Source organism: Camelus ferus, chromosome 6, assembly GCF_009834535.1.
Source record: "Camelus ferus isolate YT-003-E chromosome 6, BCGSAC_Cfer_1.0, whole genome shotgun sequence".
NCBI lineage: Eukaryota > Metazoa > Chordata > Mammalia > Artiodactyla > Camelidae > Camelus > Camelus ferus.
Genome location: NC_045701.1, coordinates 80,671,575 through 80,688,601, shown reverse-complemented (window position 1 = coordinate 80,688,601; position 17,027 = coordinate 80,671,575). Strand labels below are relative to the sequence as shown.

The window sequence follows — 17,027 nt, the reverse complement described above, 5'->3', positions numbered from 1 at the left end:
TACTGCAAAATTAATAACTTCCCTTGTGTTCCCCATCTTCCCTCGCTCCAGGGGAGACTCTAAATATGCAAACTATTCATAAAGGGATGGTGTTGCCATGCTGAGGTTCTAATGGACTTGAAAAATCAACATCACCTCTATTTGAAAGCTATGGAAATTAAAAACAAGCCACATACTACATTCACATGCTTATTTTTCTTTTTTTCTCCAAGCCAGAAGTAAAAAATAGAAGCAAAAGATGGAGAAAAAAGTATAATTTCAATTATCATTATCTCTGGAAATGCTAGAAAACCTAGCAGCTCAGTTTAGGAGTTCGTTGCAGATATCTGAATATATTCATTTTAACTTAATCTTTTAAAAGGGCTGTTCCCGCAAACAGATCATATTCACTCTCATGTTCAATGTAACAGTTCTCTATTTTTCAGGAAAATACCATTCTAAATTTTTCTTAATATATTCTAATTTTCCAAGATTAGATTTAGTGCTTCTTATAGGCTACTGATTTTGCTTTCAGATTTGGTTCTTATGTAGAACCCATATGTCTATGCTATACCAATTAAGGAAATTAATATGAATTATTGATGTAGAATAAAAATGGTTTAAAAAAGCACATATTCTTAATGATCACTGTTTATCTGAAGACTGAGGCTACACTAAACAAAATCATGTGTGACTATTTCAAATGCACCCGAAGTTCCCTGAGGACAGGCACCCATCTCCTACACATCTCTGTTGTTCAGGAATGTTGCTCTGCTGTTAAGAGGCCCTCAAGAATTATTTGTTTACTGAATTAATTCTATTCTTTATTTCTGATTTATGTTGAAAATAACTTAAGAACTACACAAAACTGTCAGAGTATTAAGATTCATAATTAAAGCTATTAACATTTGAAAAATTTTGTGGTGATAGAAAATGTTTCTTTAGTCTTTCCCAGCATTTTTAAAATTAATGACTATATACTTATATTTAAGGATCTTTGAATAATTTAATCAATCTAATATCTAGATATTAATAAAGACCTAGAATGTCATAAATAAAAGGCATAAGTTTATAAAAGTCCGTAAGAACAGAGAACTTTGGCAGATCTAGACAATATTATATTTGTGAATATCCCCAATGACTTTCCTAAGTAACAGTGCTCCAAACCACTCAAGTTTAAAAAAACAGTCATCCCTTCACTATTGTTGTAGTAGCGACAACTTCAGGATGATGAAATTAAAGAGCATATAGAAATAAAGATTCCCGAATCACCAACCTACATGCCACTTCAGTTTTGTCAACAACTAACTGCCAATACTGCCCCAAAAAGGGAGAGGAAGGGAAGGAGTTATTAAGAACTCAAAGGCAGAAATACAGTTTTCCATAGACGAACTTTACTTTTTCTTAACATTTAAATACCACTTCAGAAGATTCCCTGTAGTTATCCTATATATAAGATGTACAGGAGCCTCCATATTTGTCTGCAAACAAACATGAACCACCAACCTACCAGCCACTTTAGTTGTAACAATACTGCCCTACAACAAGTGAAAAGTATTAACTCAGAGAGAGAAATACAGTTTTCCATGGAAGATCAATTTTATTCTTTCTTAATATTTAATTTACTTCACAATATGCTCTGTTTGTCTCTAATAGTCTATTTGCATAGAACAGTTTGTTTACAAGGAAATTTGGAGGCCACCCAAAGTTACTAGCATAAAAGCACTTCTGATTTCTTCGTCAGGTTAAAACACAGAATTCCTTTTTTCTTTTTCCAGCTTAAGTTTTAAAGCATATGAAAGGTATAAAAATACATGCTTTGTGATCATTATCTAAATCCTTCTATTCAGAAAATAATGTTTGTGGTAAAGTCTAAAGGGACATTTTAATGGAACGATCTGATCCATTAAAGAAGGGTAACATGGCAAGCCTATAACAGAGAAAGAAAACAGACACAGGGCATCTATCCCACTCAGTATACATAGCACACATCAGAGTGCCAGTACATAGGCACTCAATAATTATTTGTTTAAAGAATAATACAATCAAATGATCAATCAATCAATCAATCAATGAAGAAAAAGGGAAATCAGAGGAACCAACAGTTCATGCTTTCTACTAACTAAAAACAAAACACTTTGCTTAATTTTAGGTTCTATAAAATAGTGTATATTTATTGAGGGTAAGCAGATGAAAATAACAAGGAGCATATAATTACAAACATTTTAGTTTATTATTATTGCTCCTAATTTATAGCTAAGTTTATAAAAGAAAAGTTGTATAACATTATTATTGAAAATGTGAGGAGAAAAAAAGGTAAAATTAGATCATCGCCATTAGTGCTAACGAGGTAAAGCTTTTTGATTCACTGTTATAATCCAAGCTGTCAGCACAACATAGGCATTGAACAAATATTTGTAGAATGAATACATCCTAACTTCATAACACTATTATTTTCATTTTTAGGTGATACCTTCTAGTATCTGTCATAAATACATCTTTTTAGAGCTATAATACTATTTATCACACTAAGTGGTATACTTTGTTGGTTTAACATTATAAAATAAACACTTTTAATGTTTCTGCCTACTTTTTATTAATTATGATTTTAATGGCTGCATAAAATTCCATCATGTAATTTATTATAATTTACTAAACTCATCTTCTGTCACGGAACATTTAGATTGTTTTTCAGGTTTTTTTGCTACTACAACTAACGTGACAATCAACATCTTTGCAAATATAACACATTAATTTTTAGTGAAATTACCTGAGAAGTGAATTACAGAAATAAATTGAATAAATATCTTTACAGATACTTGCTATATATCATCATATCATTTTCCAAATTATTATATCATTTAAAATATCATCTATTAGATATAACAATTTATTCCATTCTTCCCCAGCAGTTTTTTTCAAATTCCATAAATGTAAAATTGTAGGTCCAAAATTTCCTTAACTTACATTTTTGTTGTCAGTGAGAAAGTACATCTTTTATGTGCTTGTTTACTAGTATTTTCTCTAATGCAAATTGCTTGTTATTTGGGTTTCCATTTCTATAAAAATTTTTCTATCAAATTCAAATAAGCTTTTTAATATTTGAGAAACACTAATATTTTAAAAATCATACTTGAGCTACATATTTAACCCTTTTACTGGCCTTTCACCTGTGGTTTTGTTTCTGCCTCTGTATAGAGATACATATGAACCAGTGAGTCTTTTTTCCTTTGTGATTGCTTCATAAATCCAACCAACTCTGTGAAATATTCTGCTTTATATTTATACTACTTATCCCATGACATTTTATATATCTTTAAATTTGTTAATTTTCTCTATTCGTTGCCCAACCAAAATCTCCAAAAGAGCAGAGATTTTGTCTGTTTGACTCACTCTGTAATCTCAGGGCCTAGGAGAGTGCCTAGCACATTGCAGTGGCTCAAAATATGTTGGATGAAAGAATAAATGTCTCTGCAGTGAGTGAATTAATCTTCCAAAACTCAAGCTACAGCTTTATGATACTCTAGTAATTACAAACATGTACTCAGGTATGAAATAGGATGGTATTTGAAGGTTTCTTTTCAATGACAGTACAACTATATGATTTTATGTATCACGCTGACAGCCTCTGACCAACTTTATATTTAGTGAAAATGGCATGTATTGACTTTTATTGACAGAAATGTGCACGGTTCTCAGTTGCCCCAGCCCTAGTTTGCTTTTTTCTCTATGTCACCACATCCACTACCAGTCACTACAGGTAACTCCTGTACTCGGCGTATCTGGCCCAGGCTCTCCCATTTTAGTGCCACAGCTTCAGTACATGCAAGGGCATCTCCACCGGGACAACCGTGCACAATTTCAAACTCAGAATGCCTTCCAGTGAATTATTCTGCTTCTTTACAAACTGACTTCCTTCCCTAATTATCTCATTTCTGTTAGTAAAACATTCTTATAGCACCTTTAGGAGGCAGATTTGACCTGTGTCTCTCCTCTGTCATCCAGACTAAATCTAGCATCAAGTTTGGTCACTGTTTTCTTTATTAAAATGGCTCTCTGACGCTCCCATTTTTGAGGATGTGACCTATTTATTTCTCATTCCATACCCTGCTTATGTTTTTACCCTTCTTTTAAATTTTTTTCCTCCCTTTCCAAAAAAAAAATCCCACTGATTTTATGGATCTTTACTAATATTAACCCCTCTGTTACCAAATAATAATAGGGGAAAAAAATCAATTTCACAGTTTGGCAATTACCTTTTCAATTGTTTCATTATATCAATTTTATTTCCTCAGCCAGATCACATGGCTTGTAGAAGCAGGAAAAAACACCGTATTGCTATACTGTTTTCCTAGTATATAGCATAGTGGTTAACATATAGGAAATACAATTGATGAAAATGTTTTTTGTCTTTTTGCATACTCAATTATGGGTATAAAGCTTTTTCCTTGAAAGGGAAAAATGACAGAAAACACTATCATTAGACACTGCAGAATTTACTACATTCAATTTGACAAAATTTGTGAAGTTCCTGCTCATGTGCCTATTAGCATGCAAAAATTGAAACAGATGAAGAAGTCATATGCATATAACCTTAAAATTCTCTGTTAAGAGGCTACCAAGATGATGGATCACTGGTTATTGTTGAAGCTGGGTGATGGTGATACAGGCGATTTATATTCTCTACTTGCACATGTTTGGAATTTTCTATCATAAAATGTTAAAGGGAGAGACGGGGCACACTACAAAGAAACCAGAAATACATGTATCGGGAACCCTATCACCACTGTGTGGACCAAAGGAAAAAACAGATCAACAATGCCAACTACTAGTATAAAAAATGAGCTTTAACACAAATATGTTATGCAGCATTCTCCGTTATCTGTATCCTGCTCTTTAAGGGCGATCTACTCTATGGATCAGGCAGCAGTCTTACCACTCCTATAGTTATATAAATTTTCCTATCGAAACGACAGTGGATTTGAAAGTATTAGTAATTCTCCAGTCTTTAACAATTTCATCTGTTTATAAGGTAAGAAATAGAATATTTGAGAATCTAAATCCCCAAAGTCAGAAAAATAACAAGAAAAAATAGCACAAATTCAAAACTTACAGTCTTAATATCATTTTCATGATGAAAGATATACTCAAACAAAGCCTGTGAAGAAAAAAAATGACCAAAAAACCGTTAGATTTTAACAAAGGCACTCGATTGTTATTATCAAAACTCAAAGGTCATTTTGACATCAGTTGGATTGAACCAAAATAACACAGTATTCTAAAGTGCCTGGAATTTATAAGCAAAGGGTCTATCCATCATTTGTTACAGTCTCTCATTTTAAAATAAGGTTACTTATAACTGATCCCTGTTTTTACAGAACACAAACTGGAAAGCTCAAATAATTCAACAATTTTTTTCATACTACACATACTATTTCATTAGAAAGAGACAAATGAAAAGACTAACTTTAGGACTGTCATAAAACTGTATGCATTATACAGTGGTTAAGATATTAATAATGACACTTTACATATGGGAAAATCAGGAAGTTCCTTCTGAAACAAAGTAGAGTTTAACTGCAAAGTGGGGTGTTTTTTACTTAATGTGGAGATGCCTCTATGCTCAGCCAGGGCTGAGAACCATTATTCTAATACTTCACCCAACTCATCTAGATATTTAAATAAGCACTTTCTGGACTACCTCTTGGTGGTACTACATTCGTCCATAACACCATTATTTTACGCTTGCAAAGAGGATAGCACCCCCGGAAGATATCAAGGTTATTAACTGAGAAGACTTGGAGGCAACCAAACAAAAGGAAAAAGAAATCAGGATAAGGCTCTCTTTTAAAAAGTACTCCTAAACCTCCATTTGCTCTTATAAAGAAAAAAAGTTAAGAGCAAAGTCAGTGCTACGACTGCCATGAAAAGGATGTTACAACACCCAAGACAGCGTCAAGCAGTCACCACAGGTACTTCAAGCAATATGCCAGCATCAGAAACGAGTCCTAGTAAGTCGAGGCACGTTGGGGATCAAAGGTAGAGAAACCTGGCACTATTTCTACAACACACTAAGTAAGCGCAAAATACAGTTCAGTCTAAATCTTGTAACATAGGCCATTTCTGTCCTGGAAGCGTCTTAGTTCAATTGAGGGAAATGCCTCCATTGACTGTACTCCCTGGCTAGAAAAGAGCACTGGTATCAAGCTGCCATTCAGCCACCTCCAGTAAATGGCCTAAAAAAGTCGGGAGCCAGATATTCCTCATAAGGGAAAGAGAAATAAGTAAAGCTGCATGATTCTGCTCAATGAAGCTGACTGGAATGCTGTCAAAAAAGAAATTAAGAAAAAGCACTATCTGTATTATTATACTCTGATTCCCTGTTTACCAACTGGCATTTCTTTTTCTGATTTAAATTTCAAGTCTGTATGGCTAGTGTCCCTTTTCATTTTCCCTAGAGTGTTTTATATTTAGTAAATACGTTAAATGCCAGTAGAACCGATAATATGAATGAGCTCAGCACTCACGCACAGAATTCAGAGAGATTGCAGCTAAAAACCTGAGCTAGGTTTACACCAGTTTCCACAAAATAACTGCTCCTGGCTCTGAATTATTCCACGCCCACCTCCAAATTTCTCTATACTGGAAAGGTCAGACACCCTCCTTTCTCTCCGTCTCCCTCTCCCCCTCTCCCTCCCCCCTCCCTCCTTCTCTCTTTCTCTCACTCTCACTTCCTCTTCAATTTAAAGGAGCAATTTAATCTTTGAGTAGTTAGAATTATTAATGTAGTTGGCTTGCCACTGTCTGGCTTATGTAATCCTTATTGAGATGCCTGATTAATCATTAATTAGAATGAGAACATATTTTTTATCTTCTTTTTGACAGTCCTAAAATCCTACAAGAATAGAAAATGATTTCTCTGAGAATAATCCAAACTGAAAAATAAAAAAAAAAAATACACACATATACAGATGACCTCCTAAGCATCATTACCAAAAGACAGTACTGCATATCTGCTTTCTTTGTATAAATCACTGTTCTTTATTAGGAGAAAAATAATTTCCTATTATAATGGAATATATACTTTATTTCTGATTGACTCCCCCTAACTCAGTGCTAAGAGAAATTTTACATACTAGAGTAATTAAACATTTCCATTTCAATCAAGACAAGGTCTTTCCTTCACAAATTTTAATCCATTTCCTGCAGTGTTATTATTATGATAATTCTTCCAACATTACTTCACAACATAGAATAATCTTAAGTACTTACCTTTGCCAATTTAGGTTTCTGGGCATATTTTGTTAAATTCAGTCTAGATAAATTTATAAAGGGTCCATCAGGACTTGTAAGCATAGAAGCCTATGGGGAAAATGATAGAATAAGAAATCTGAAACTTTCTCTTGAAACATAAATTGAGTTTAACGTGCATAAAAGTATAAAGCCAACACAGGTAAACAGAATCATCTTCAAAAATCTTCCATCTAATTCTCTACTATGACAATAGAGAAAAATGATGTAACATAACATAAATTTCTTTGGTCATACAAGGCCAGGTAAAGGCGAGAAAATTTACCGTCCCCAGCCTGACAAATCTCCCAGATGAGCTGGTGATGGGCCGAGCTGTGTAGGCAGTTCTGGGTGTTCTGATGGCCTGTTCCATGGTGCCTGGCCTTCCACTTTGTGTGCTGGGTCTAAGGAAACCTGTAATGGGTCTTCCAGCTTGAGTGATTGGCCTGTGTGAAGATTATAAATTGTTAAAATACAAAGAAGATCAATAAAGGAAGATTCTCATACAGTCTGGTCAATCCTTAGTGGCAGAGGGTATGAAATAGGGAGCTACTGTACAGACCTGACAGCTGGACTAGGCCCTCCCATCTGATTAGTTCCAGGGAGTTTTAAAGATGTTCCAGGACCTACGAGACGACATGGAGAACTCAATTTATAGTATTATTTATTAATCTATAAAAACTGTCAGCTAACGCAATTTTCACAAATGTGCTGGCCTGGTGAAAAAGACAATAATAAGAAATGTATCTTAGGGAAACATGTTTGAGACTAATATTTATTGAGTACCTCTCAAGCTACTTATGCTACCACATTTAAACTTCACACCAATTTTGTAAGGTAAATAGTATTAACCCACTTAGCAAAGGCTTAGAGAGTTAAGTAAACAGGTCAACCTGTTAGTAGAGCCAGCATTCAAACTCAAGACAGGCAGGCTCCAAAGGTCGAACACATCAAAATGATCGGTTCTAAACTCACAGTTTATTTTTCATACAAACTTCTTCCCCGAATAAAAGACCATTTACCCCCAATATCTAGGATTTAGATATTTTAACTCAAAAAGAGCAAAATGATAGGGGAAAAAAAGACGTTTTAACATGAAACATATGTATTTTTCCCCTTAATTTCCATTGAGGCATTAAAACAGTTATTACCTTCCAAACATGTATACATGACTGATAACTGTCACAAGTAATCAGTTACCAGCAAGACCACTATATGTCATGGTAATCATTCAATATCATGTGCACCAGCACATCTGCAAGCTGGGACTAGGCTTTGGTGACAATCCTGATAGGCGTTCACAGCCCAGCATACCACTCCATCACCTCACATCATTCATTAGGGCAAATCATCTTCAGTTATTATAATGAAGCAATGTTTTCAAATTACCATTTTTTTAAAACATCCTTTTAGAACACTTCTGCTGTTTGGATGCTTCCTGTGTTTAGACTGTTAGGTAAACAATCTTTTGATATATTAGATGAGCAGTTCAGATAAAATGAATTTTTATATAATATTTTGAAGTACGTAAAATAGCTTCTATTGAAAAATGGTTACACATCAATTTCACACCTTAAGTTTAAGATAATATAACTAAATTGTGTCTTTGTACTATAAGGCAGAAAAGAGACCACTTACTTAAGGTAATATTTTTTCACATATATACGTGTTTCATGTGTATAATGCCTTATTCATATATAAAAAAAATAGAGTATTGCTCCTCCTAATGGCATTTTATTTACTTAACTGAAAAACCAAGACTTACGTGGAACTTGAGCAATAGCATTTTCATCCAGTATCATTTCTGCAATTCCCTCCTGATCTACATCAATTTCATCTATGTACACCATTTCAGTTAGTGCGCGTGCCTTTAAAATCCAGGCTGCCTAAAAAGCATGGATAAGATAAGGCATATATTAAATTGCATTAGAGGTAGTAGAGAGCCTATAGAAGCTAGCCATCCTTTATTATTACCTAACTTTTTTTATCAAACGTGTTTACCACACTTAATGCATGATACTAATTTAAAGGGCTATGTTGACAAACTAATACAAGAAGGCAAGGTCATTACTAATCAAGAAACAACCTAGTATTAATAACCCAGGAAATAAAAGGAGTAGACTACTGGGTAGTCTTCTGACATGCCTTTTTATGAATGAAAGATCTTTACAGAAAATTTTACTAGAATAATTTGAAAACAAATGAATAAATCTATAACCATGGCGTTCTTTCCACCTTCCTCCTCCAGGGCCAAGTCTTTCATGAAGACTTCCCTGATGGTTTAACTCTAAACTTACTTCCCTCTTGTCTCTCTTATAGAGCAGTCTCTTTTATATACTTCTTTTATTATGTACTAACCATATTTGCCCAACACTATAACTATTTGGACATACGTTAGCCCTCTCTCCACCAGAACACAAGCTTTTTTCCCTTATTCATTTTTTAATTTTCCCTAACACCTATGGTTTTTGTACACAGTAGGTATTCCAAAAATGTTGACTTGAATTAAGATCAATCTCTCCCACTTCCCAATAACTAGTCATCACAATCTTGGTTGCTTTGTGATCTAGCTGGTAGAAAACCTGCTAGAAAGTGGGGGAAAAAAATGGAAAAGGTCATTAAGGAATCTGGAAAATATCTTACCAGCTTTGCTTTAGCTTGAGAAATTAGATGTAAAGGTGTACACAATTAAATATTTTGTTAAACATTTAAAACTGCTTTATCAGAAAAGTTTAATTTCTGCTTCACTACAGAACAGAAGCAGAGAGCAACAAAGCTGGGTGCCCTGAGGAAGATTTGGGGAGAAGGCAACTCATGAAGCAGCAATACAGGACTGACTCTGTTGTTTGGAGGAAGTAGCAATAAGGGAAATGTGGAAAGGGGTCAGGCCTCACCAAGCTAGGAATCTGGCTGTGAAGCACGCTGAATGAAGGCAAAGGGACTGAGAGAGGAAAAGATGGAGGCTACAAGAGGTCCAAAGAGTGCTCATGTAAAGCCCTCGAGATGCATTCAATCATCAGCGCACATTTATTGAGCACTTCCTAATTATACAGCACTGGGCTAGGTTCTGAGAAATGAGTAGATTAAAACATGGATCCTAATTTCCCTGAATACATCACCTACTGGATTAAATGACAAGGCAAAGTCCTCACAGTTCATACTGCCCTGTAAGTAGCTGGTGGCTTTAATTTTTCAAAAGGACATTCTTTGCTCAGCACCCTCTGGTGGGCAGGAGGAAGGACTGCAGCACTTTCTGTGCAAACACTGAAGCAGAATGTGGGCTTCACTGGTTCATTCCCATATTCCCAGGGAGCACTACTACAGGCCAGGTCCTGGGAACAGAGATGAGTAAGCCACAGCCCAAGCTATAGCTCCTAAGAATTTCAGTGTTATGAGGAAAGTGTAATAACAGAAATCTGCAGGATGCTATAGAAGGGCAGAGAAAGGCACCCAGCTACCTTGGGGTGGAAGGAAGGGTAATGGAGAAGAATTGGGCCCAGTGGCCAAGACAGGAGAGCGTGTGTCAGGTAAAGTGAATAGGACAAAGGCAGGCTAGCTTGAGGGCTCATTTGGAAACAAAAGAGTTGTGTTTTGTAAAAGAATCAGGTTCAGCTGAGGGAGCAGCTGAGAATAAGCTGGAGAAAAAGGCAGGGGCAGATGAGGGACCCTGTAGGCCAACGTGAGGTATGTGGATTTTCATCCTGATGATGAAAAACGAAGCTTCAGAAGTATGATTTGGAGTCATAGTGAAATCAACTCTCCAAAAGCAAGTTTTTATTATTATGGTATCATTTACACAGTTGGATTTTAACTATCCATGCACATTTTGTTTTTTACCTATTTTCATGTCCATACTGTAATCTCCTAGTCCAGCCCATCACACTTCTTGACTTCCATCCTCCTACTAACCTCTCAAATACTAAAGAGGTTCAAATATTTTAATTCAGGCTAAGCAAAACATAGGAAAGTAAATCCAGCCTTCCCTCTCCACCAAAGGAATACATGCTTCAGAAGCCAAATAGGGAGATATTTTTAAAAATTTTATTCCATAAGAATTCACTTTTTCAAAAAAGGTAAATAGATCTATATTTGTTTCAGTTTCTAAAATCTCACTCTTAAAAAGTAGAAACAATGATGTGAATTTAGATATTTTAAGATCTTTAATAAAATCTACTTAACCATTACTTAATTTTGAATATCATCAGTATTTGAGAATATTAATTTTCCTGACTTTCCTTCTATCCAACAAAAAATGACCTTGAAAGTCACATACCACTGCTTGATTAAACATCAGATTGTATTCAAAGAACTGCTCTGGATAATATGAACAATTCTTGGAATTTTAATGAAAACATATTATTTTGGAGGCAAGCCAAGTATGTTTTACAGCCCTAAAATCCTGTCTGTTTAAAATTTTTTTTGAAGTTCAAAACTAATCAGCAATTAAAATAAAATGCATAACAAAGTAATCCCACACTGCTCCCTGAATCTGAATAAAACTATAAATAGGTTTTTATCAGATATATTTAACTTGTTAGTAAATGACAGGGTCATGCAGTTTATGTAAATAAATTTGAATACTTATGTATTGGAAGTTCTGTGAAATCAATCCAAACAATAGATGCTTAGGAATTTTTTATAATGGAAAAGCACAGATTCTCCCAATCTAGATGAGTAATCATCATATCAATTATTTCCTTTTTTGTCTGTGAAACATAATCGCATCTCATTCACTGAGTTAGTCTACAGGACATTACTCCTGAGGCAAGTACCTGCCAGCTAACATCAGGAAAATATTGCGTTACTTGCACTACCTTCTGTGAGGTTAATCCAATTTTAGCGATTCAAACAGACATATGGAAAGGTTAAAACTCTACTGACCGAGCAAAACAGGTTTAAATTGTTCTCTTCCTCTTAATACAGAATGCAAGACCATGTAAGGCCTTTTAAGGCATGTAAGAAACAGTTTTTCTAAGTTATTCTTAGAATAAAGCTACCAAAAGAACAATCTGTCTAAACTGATTTACACATTATGAGACTCAGTAACGTGTGACACTCGGCCTATTCTACGAAAAGGAAAACTTAGGCACAGAATACTGAATTGTTTTTGTAAAGCCTCATTTATTTTGAAGTCATAAAAACACGGAAAAGAAAGGCAAAAAGTGTGAATAGTGAACGTAAAAGAATCCAGTCAGCCTTGCTCCTTTCTTACCACTTTTGATAACTATCCAATGAGAGATTAAGTTTAGGACATTAGAACAGGAAATATCAAATGCAGGTCCTTCATGAGCTGGTTTGAAACTTTCAAATACCATTTAAAGTTTTAAAACCATACCAACAGTGCAAATTATTGATGTTTTAATTTAATTTTAATGGAAAAAACTTCCAAAATTATGGAAAACTAAAAAGCACATTAATCTACTCATACTTTAGGTCCTTCTTATGATTTGTACACATATTATGCAAAAATACAGTTTTGCACCATCTATCAATTTGGAAACCATGATTATGAACATTCCAATGACAAACGTCATCCTTTTAAAGAACAGAGTACTACATTTTAACCTATTTACTATGTTTGTTTAATACTATCCAGGCCTCCATCAGAGTACTTCCTATGTTGCTTTCTTCTAAGAGGTCTGATGATTATGTATATGAACCCCATGAGTCTCAAATTGTTTATTTACCTAAAAACCACTGCTAAAATTCTCTCTCGCTTGGCAGGGCAAACACCTGGTAATACTTAAGCTCTCTGAGTTATAGCTCTCCCATCCCTTCTTATTCCCAGACTTACTGGAAACCCTCTGGGCTAAAAGCTTCACCAGCCAGGAGTCCCCCAATCAGATCTCCTCTTCCTGGGCTCCCTCCCCACTCATCTGCTGTGTCTTATCCAGTTAGCAGGTCTCTCTGGCCGCTTCCCCTTTCTAACCAAGTTAATTTGGGAATGGTGTCTTCCTTTCTTCCTCACTACGCCAGGCACCTTTCTCTAAAACCAAGAACTTCCCAAACAGAGTCGGCCTACTCTTTACTCAGGACACACAGTCCTACCCATCACAGTCTTTTCAGACACTCGTGGCTAGGCTGACTTCTTGGCTCCCTGTCCCCAGGGTCCTCTGTCGCCTCCTCCTTTATTTTTCTCATCCTTCAGGGTCAATACTGGTCATTCCTATTTAAGCTTCAAGTCTTAATGAGTAGAGTGCACTAGGTCTACAAGGCCATTCATCCACAGACACAAAGTACTGGAAATACAATAGTATATTATACTATTATGTTATAGTACATCATAATGGTATATTATACATATATACCTGTATGTATAATACAGGTATAGAATGCTTGGTAGATACGGCTAATTTTATAACAGCACAAGTAAATAGGCAGCAAGTTTGCTAATCTATAGCAACAACTAAGTAATTAAACTATTCTCTAAACTAAAGGTTGCAGCTAAAACCTTTACCTGAGACACTGGCAATTCAGGATCTGGTTCCTGGAAAGCATTAAGAAGGTAGTAAACATTTTCAAGAAATACAATTACTAAAATAAAAAAGTCTTAATGACTAACCAAGTATTTGTAGGTGGACTCAAACTCATTCAACTAAAACCCAAACATTAACCTTAATATTTATCAAAAGGGCTCTGAAGAGTTCTGTAAAACTAATACACACTGAAGAGTGTTAAATTTTCTCTGATTAGAAAATTCTAATTACTCTAACAGAGAGGATATCTTAACTACTTGTTTAATGAAGTCATAGTATCTCAGGAATTAAAAATAATTTTACAACTATACCAAGGAAACATTTCTTTATATTTAAAAATAAGTTCATAGTGGTTAAAACATCCAGGCTTTAATCACTTGGGGAGGAGAAGGAAAATCCACATACTATAAACCCTTCTATTCACATAAATATAATAGGATTAGTGGCTGCTGATAAGAAATTAATTCTGACTGTAATGTCCTCTGAGAAATTTTTGTAAATAGACTATGTAGTATGTATCAGTGCCAGGTGCTGATAAACTCAGATTTTTTTCTGTCCAAATTACATAGAAATCCACTGGATAAAAAAAGATTTATAACAAATTCATTTATGAAAAAATCTACACTTAAATGTCTATAATCAGCAGCCTCTGAACACAATCTGGGGCATGTTTTACTGAAGAAGCTACTAAGAAACAGAAAAAGGAAAGAAGAACAAAGGATCCTTGCTTTCTTTGCTTTCTACAGCTCTAAAATCCAAAAAGAATACCCTAAATATTTTTTTAAGAATATATGATGTGTGCAAGCAATGTGTAAGCCATCTGGTCACTAAGTAAGGACAAGCAACTTCTGGAGCCTGACACACTGTAGCAACATGAGAGGAGAAGGCTAGACTAGGCTGGACAGTGAGGTCTCTACAGGGTGGGATTAGAGAATATCTGACATCAGCTGAACCCAACACAAAACAGCAGCTAAGAAGATACAGCAACTGCGGGCTTTCGCTGCCGGTGTGCATAAGAAAGATCTGGAAAAACAGATATCCTAGATCCCACAGCCCATACTTAGAGAAACACTGATATAGGCAATGAGATGGCAGGAGAACTAACCCCTTCCATTCTTTCTTCCATTTATTTGTATACATGTCTATATGATCCATTATCTCATCTGAGTCTCATAATAACCATCTCACTGAGGCAGGTAAGTGTTGTTATCCATTTTACAGATAAGGAAACACATTCAGAGATGTCATGATGTAATTTGCTCAAGGTCACACAAAGAAGCCAGAGCTCTTTCTTGCCAGTCCATCTTGGAGATAAAAAAACGAGTTGGAAATAATAAGGCAGGACTGAAGGGGAAAGTGTAGGACAGATACAAGATAAGTTCCATATAGAAGGGGTAAAAAAAAGTTTACCAGAGTTGATAGCAGGCAACGTTTGAAAAGGAAAAGAAAAGAGTTAAAGGAGACAGAGCCACTGATAGGAAGTAAATGCTGGATGCCTTGTTACCATGCAGGTAAAAATCATGTAGGGAAATGATGTGAAATGAGAAGGTCAGAGAAGAAAATGACAGCCTAGAGGATGGGAAGGTGTAGAGACAGGTGAGGTGGTGTGGATGAAGATGGAGGCAAGGCTTAACCACCAGTGAGGCTGAGAACACATTAATTCCACAACATTCTCCTGGTGCCCCTGGCACCCGGATAGGCACTAAAAACATTCTATGGGGGAAGGCACATAATTAAATAAATTACAATACAACATGTTAAGTGCTATTCTCAAGTATGGACCAATTATAGATGACTTAGATGGAGGAGAGAAAAGCAGAACACATGGGAGATAAGAAAGTCAGAGAAAAGGGAAAGAGATTATTCTGGAAATCATTGCATGCCAATGATCTCTGAACTATATTCAACATCATTTTATCATCAATTTCACTGGACACTTTCCTCATAGATCCTTTCCAGATTACCAACAATCCTTTCAGAAAATATAAATGACAGAATCCTACCATGCAAATATCTCTAGCCTATACAGAGGCAAACCTGCTAAACTTTTTGATCGCTTACCAGTGTATTAATGAACTTAACCCTCTCAACAACCCTTTGAGGTAGGTATATCATCATGCCCATTTTACAGATGAGAAAACTCTGAGGTCAGAGCATACAGGTAAGTACTTGAACCTAGACACTCTCAGTCAAGAGTATGCACTCTGCTTTCTATGTGGGGGCATAGCAAGGCTGGAACAGCAGGTTGCAGGCTGTGGGAAGCCCAAGGCCAGGTGCGGCTGGTCTGGAGATCCCCCAGGGGCAGCAGGACGATGGAGGGAAGAGTCAGGAAGTTCTCATCTAGAGATAGGGTAAAACTGTTTCAAAAACACTGAGACCTTCATCTTTGGGTCTCTTTCAACTGTAGTTTTATGATCTAAGATAATCCACCCATATAAAAAAACCGCAAGTGAGGTTCACTTGGTCCAGCAAATTATTTCCATGGGTATCAACACAGTTGAGTAGAAAGAACCAGGCCCTGCCCTAGACTCAGAAGACCTTGGTCCTCAGGGACCTACTGAGCTGTGTGACCTTGAACACATCATGCAACCTCCATTCCCCTGACCTCCTCTCAAATTAGAGCGATAGCGCCTACTTTAGAGGATAACTTTCAAAATAAAACCTTTCATCTTGAAGAATATTTCATAATTTTCAGAGTCCTTTTACATACACTCCCTCAGTTAATGAAGTGTGAGGTGGTCGCACTTTGAACAAGAAGTGCCAAGCACACGGAATTCCTTTGTGAAAACGTGTATAAAGTGAACAGAGCGCACTCGACTCTATTACTTCCTTTTTCGGAACTCAGAACTGACTCCCGGTTCCGGCACATCAAATTAAAACTTCCCTTTGAATCTCCTTCCAAGTGAGTGAGTAAGAAGACAGTGGCACTGCCTAGAACCAGCAAACACTCATTAGCATAAACTTCACTTCACAGCAGTTTGCTTCCTTCCCTCCTCCCTGGGGTACAGCTTTCTCTTAGGTTATTGTTGTTACTTCAGGGGAATTAAGCCTCCAGTTAATTCCGAATGCGACTTCCTAATTGCCACCAATACTTATTCTGGCTAATGAGTCTACCAGATCTGCTCTTAAACCACAGAGTCACTATTCAGAATTTGGCAGAAATGGGAAGGAAAAGAATGTAAGAGAACAGAGTAATGAATAGATTTCAGAAAATTAAAGATCTAGTGACGAAGGAGCCAAGTGGAAAGTATTCTGTAAAATTCAGCAGGAAGACACATTCAT

At 35.9% G+C, this 17,027-nt stretch overlaps 1 protein-coding gene across 1 annotated transcript in view; it reads right to left on the bottom strand.

Moving 5' to 3' along the window:
• The window catches only part of TTC8 (tetratricopeptide repeat domain 8), a 46,246-nt gene that overhangs the window by 23,695 nt on the left and 5,524 nt on the right, over positions 1-17,027 (bottom strand). The window contains exons 2-6 of the mRNA XM_032482486.1: positions 9,035-9,155; positions 7,832-7,895; positions 7,556-7,715; positions 7,252-7,341; positions 5,093-5,137 (exon numbers count right to left, since the gene is read on the bottom strand). Of these exons, the coding sequence (XP_032338377.1) occupies positions 5,093-5,137; positions 7,252-7,341; positions 7,556-7,715; positions 7,832-7,895; positions 9,035-9,155 (480 nt within the window). The remainder of the gene's footprint in view (positions 1-5,092; positions 5,138-7,251; positions 7,342-7,555; positions 7,716-7,831; positions 7,896-9,034; positions 9,156-17,027) is intronic.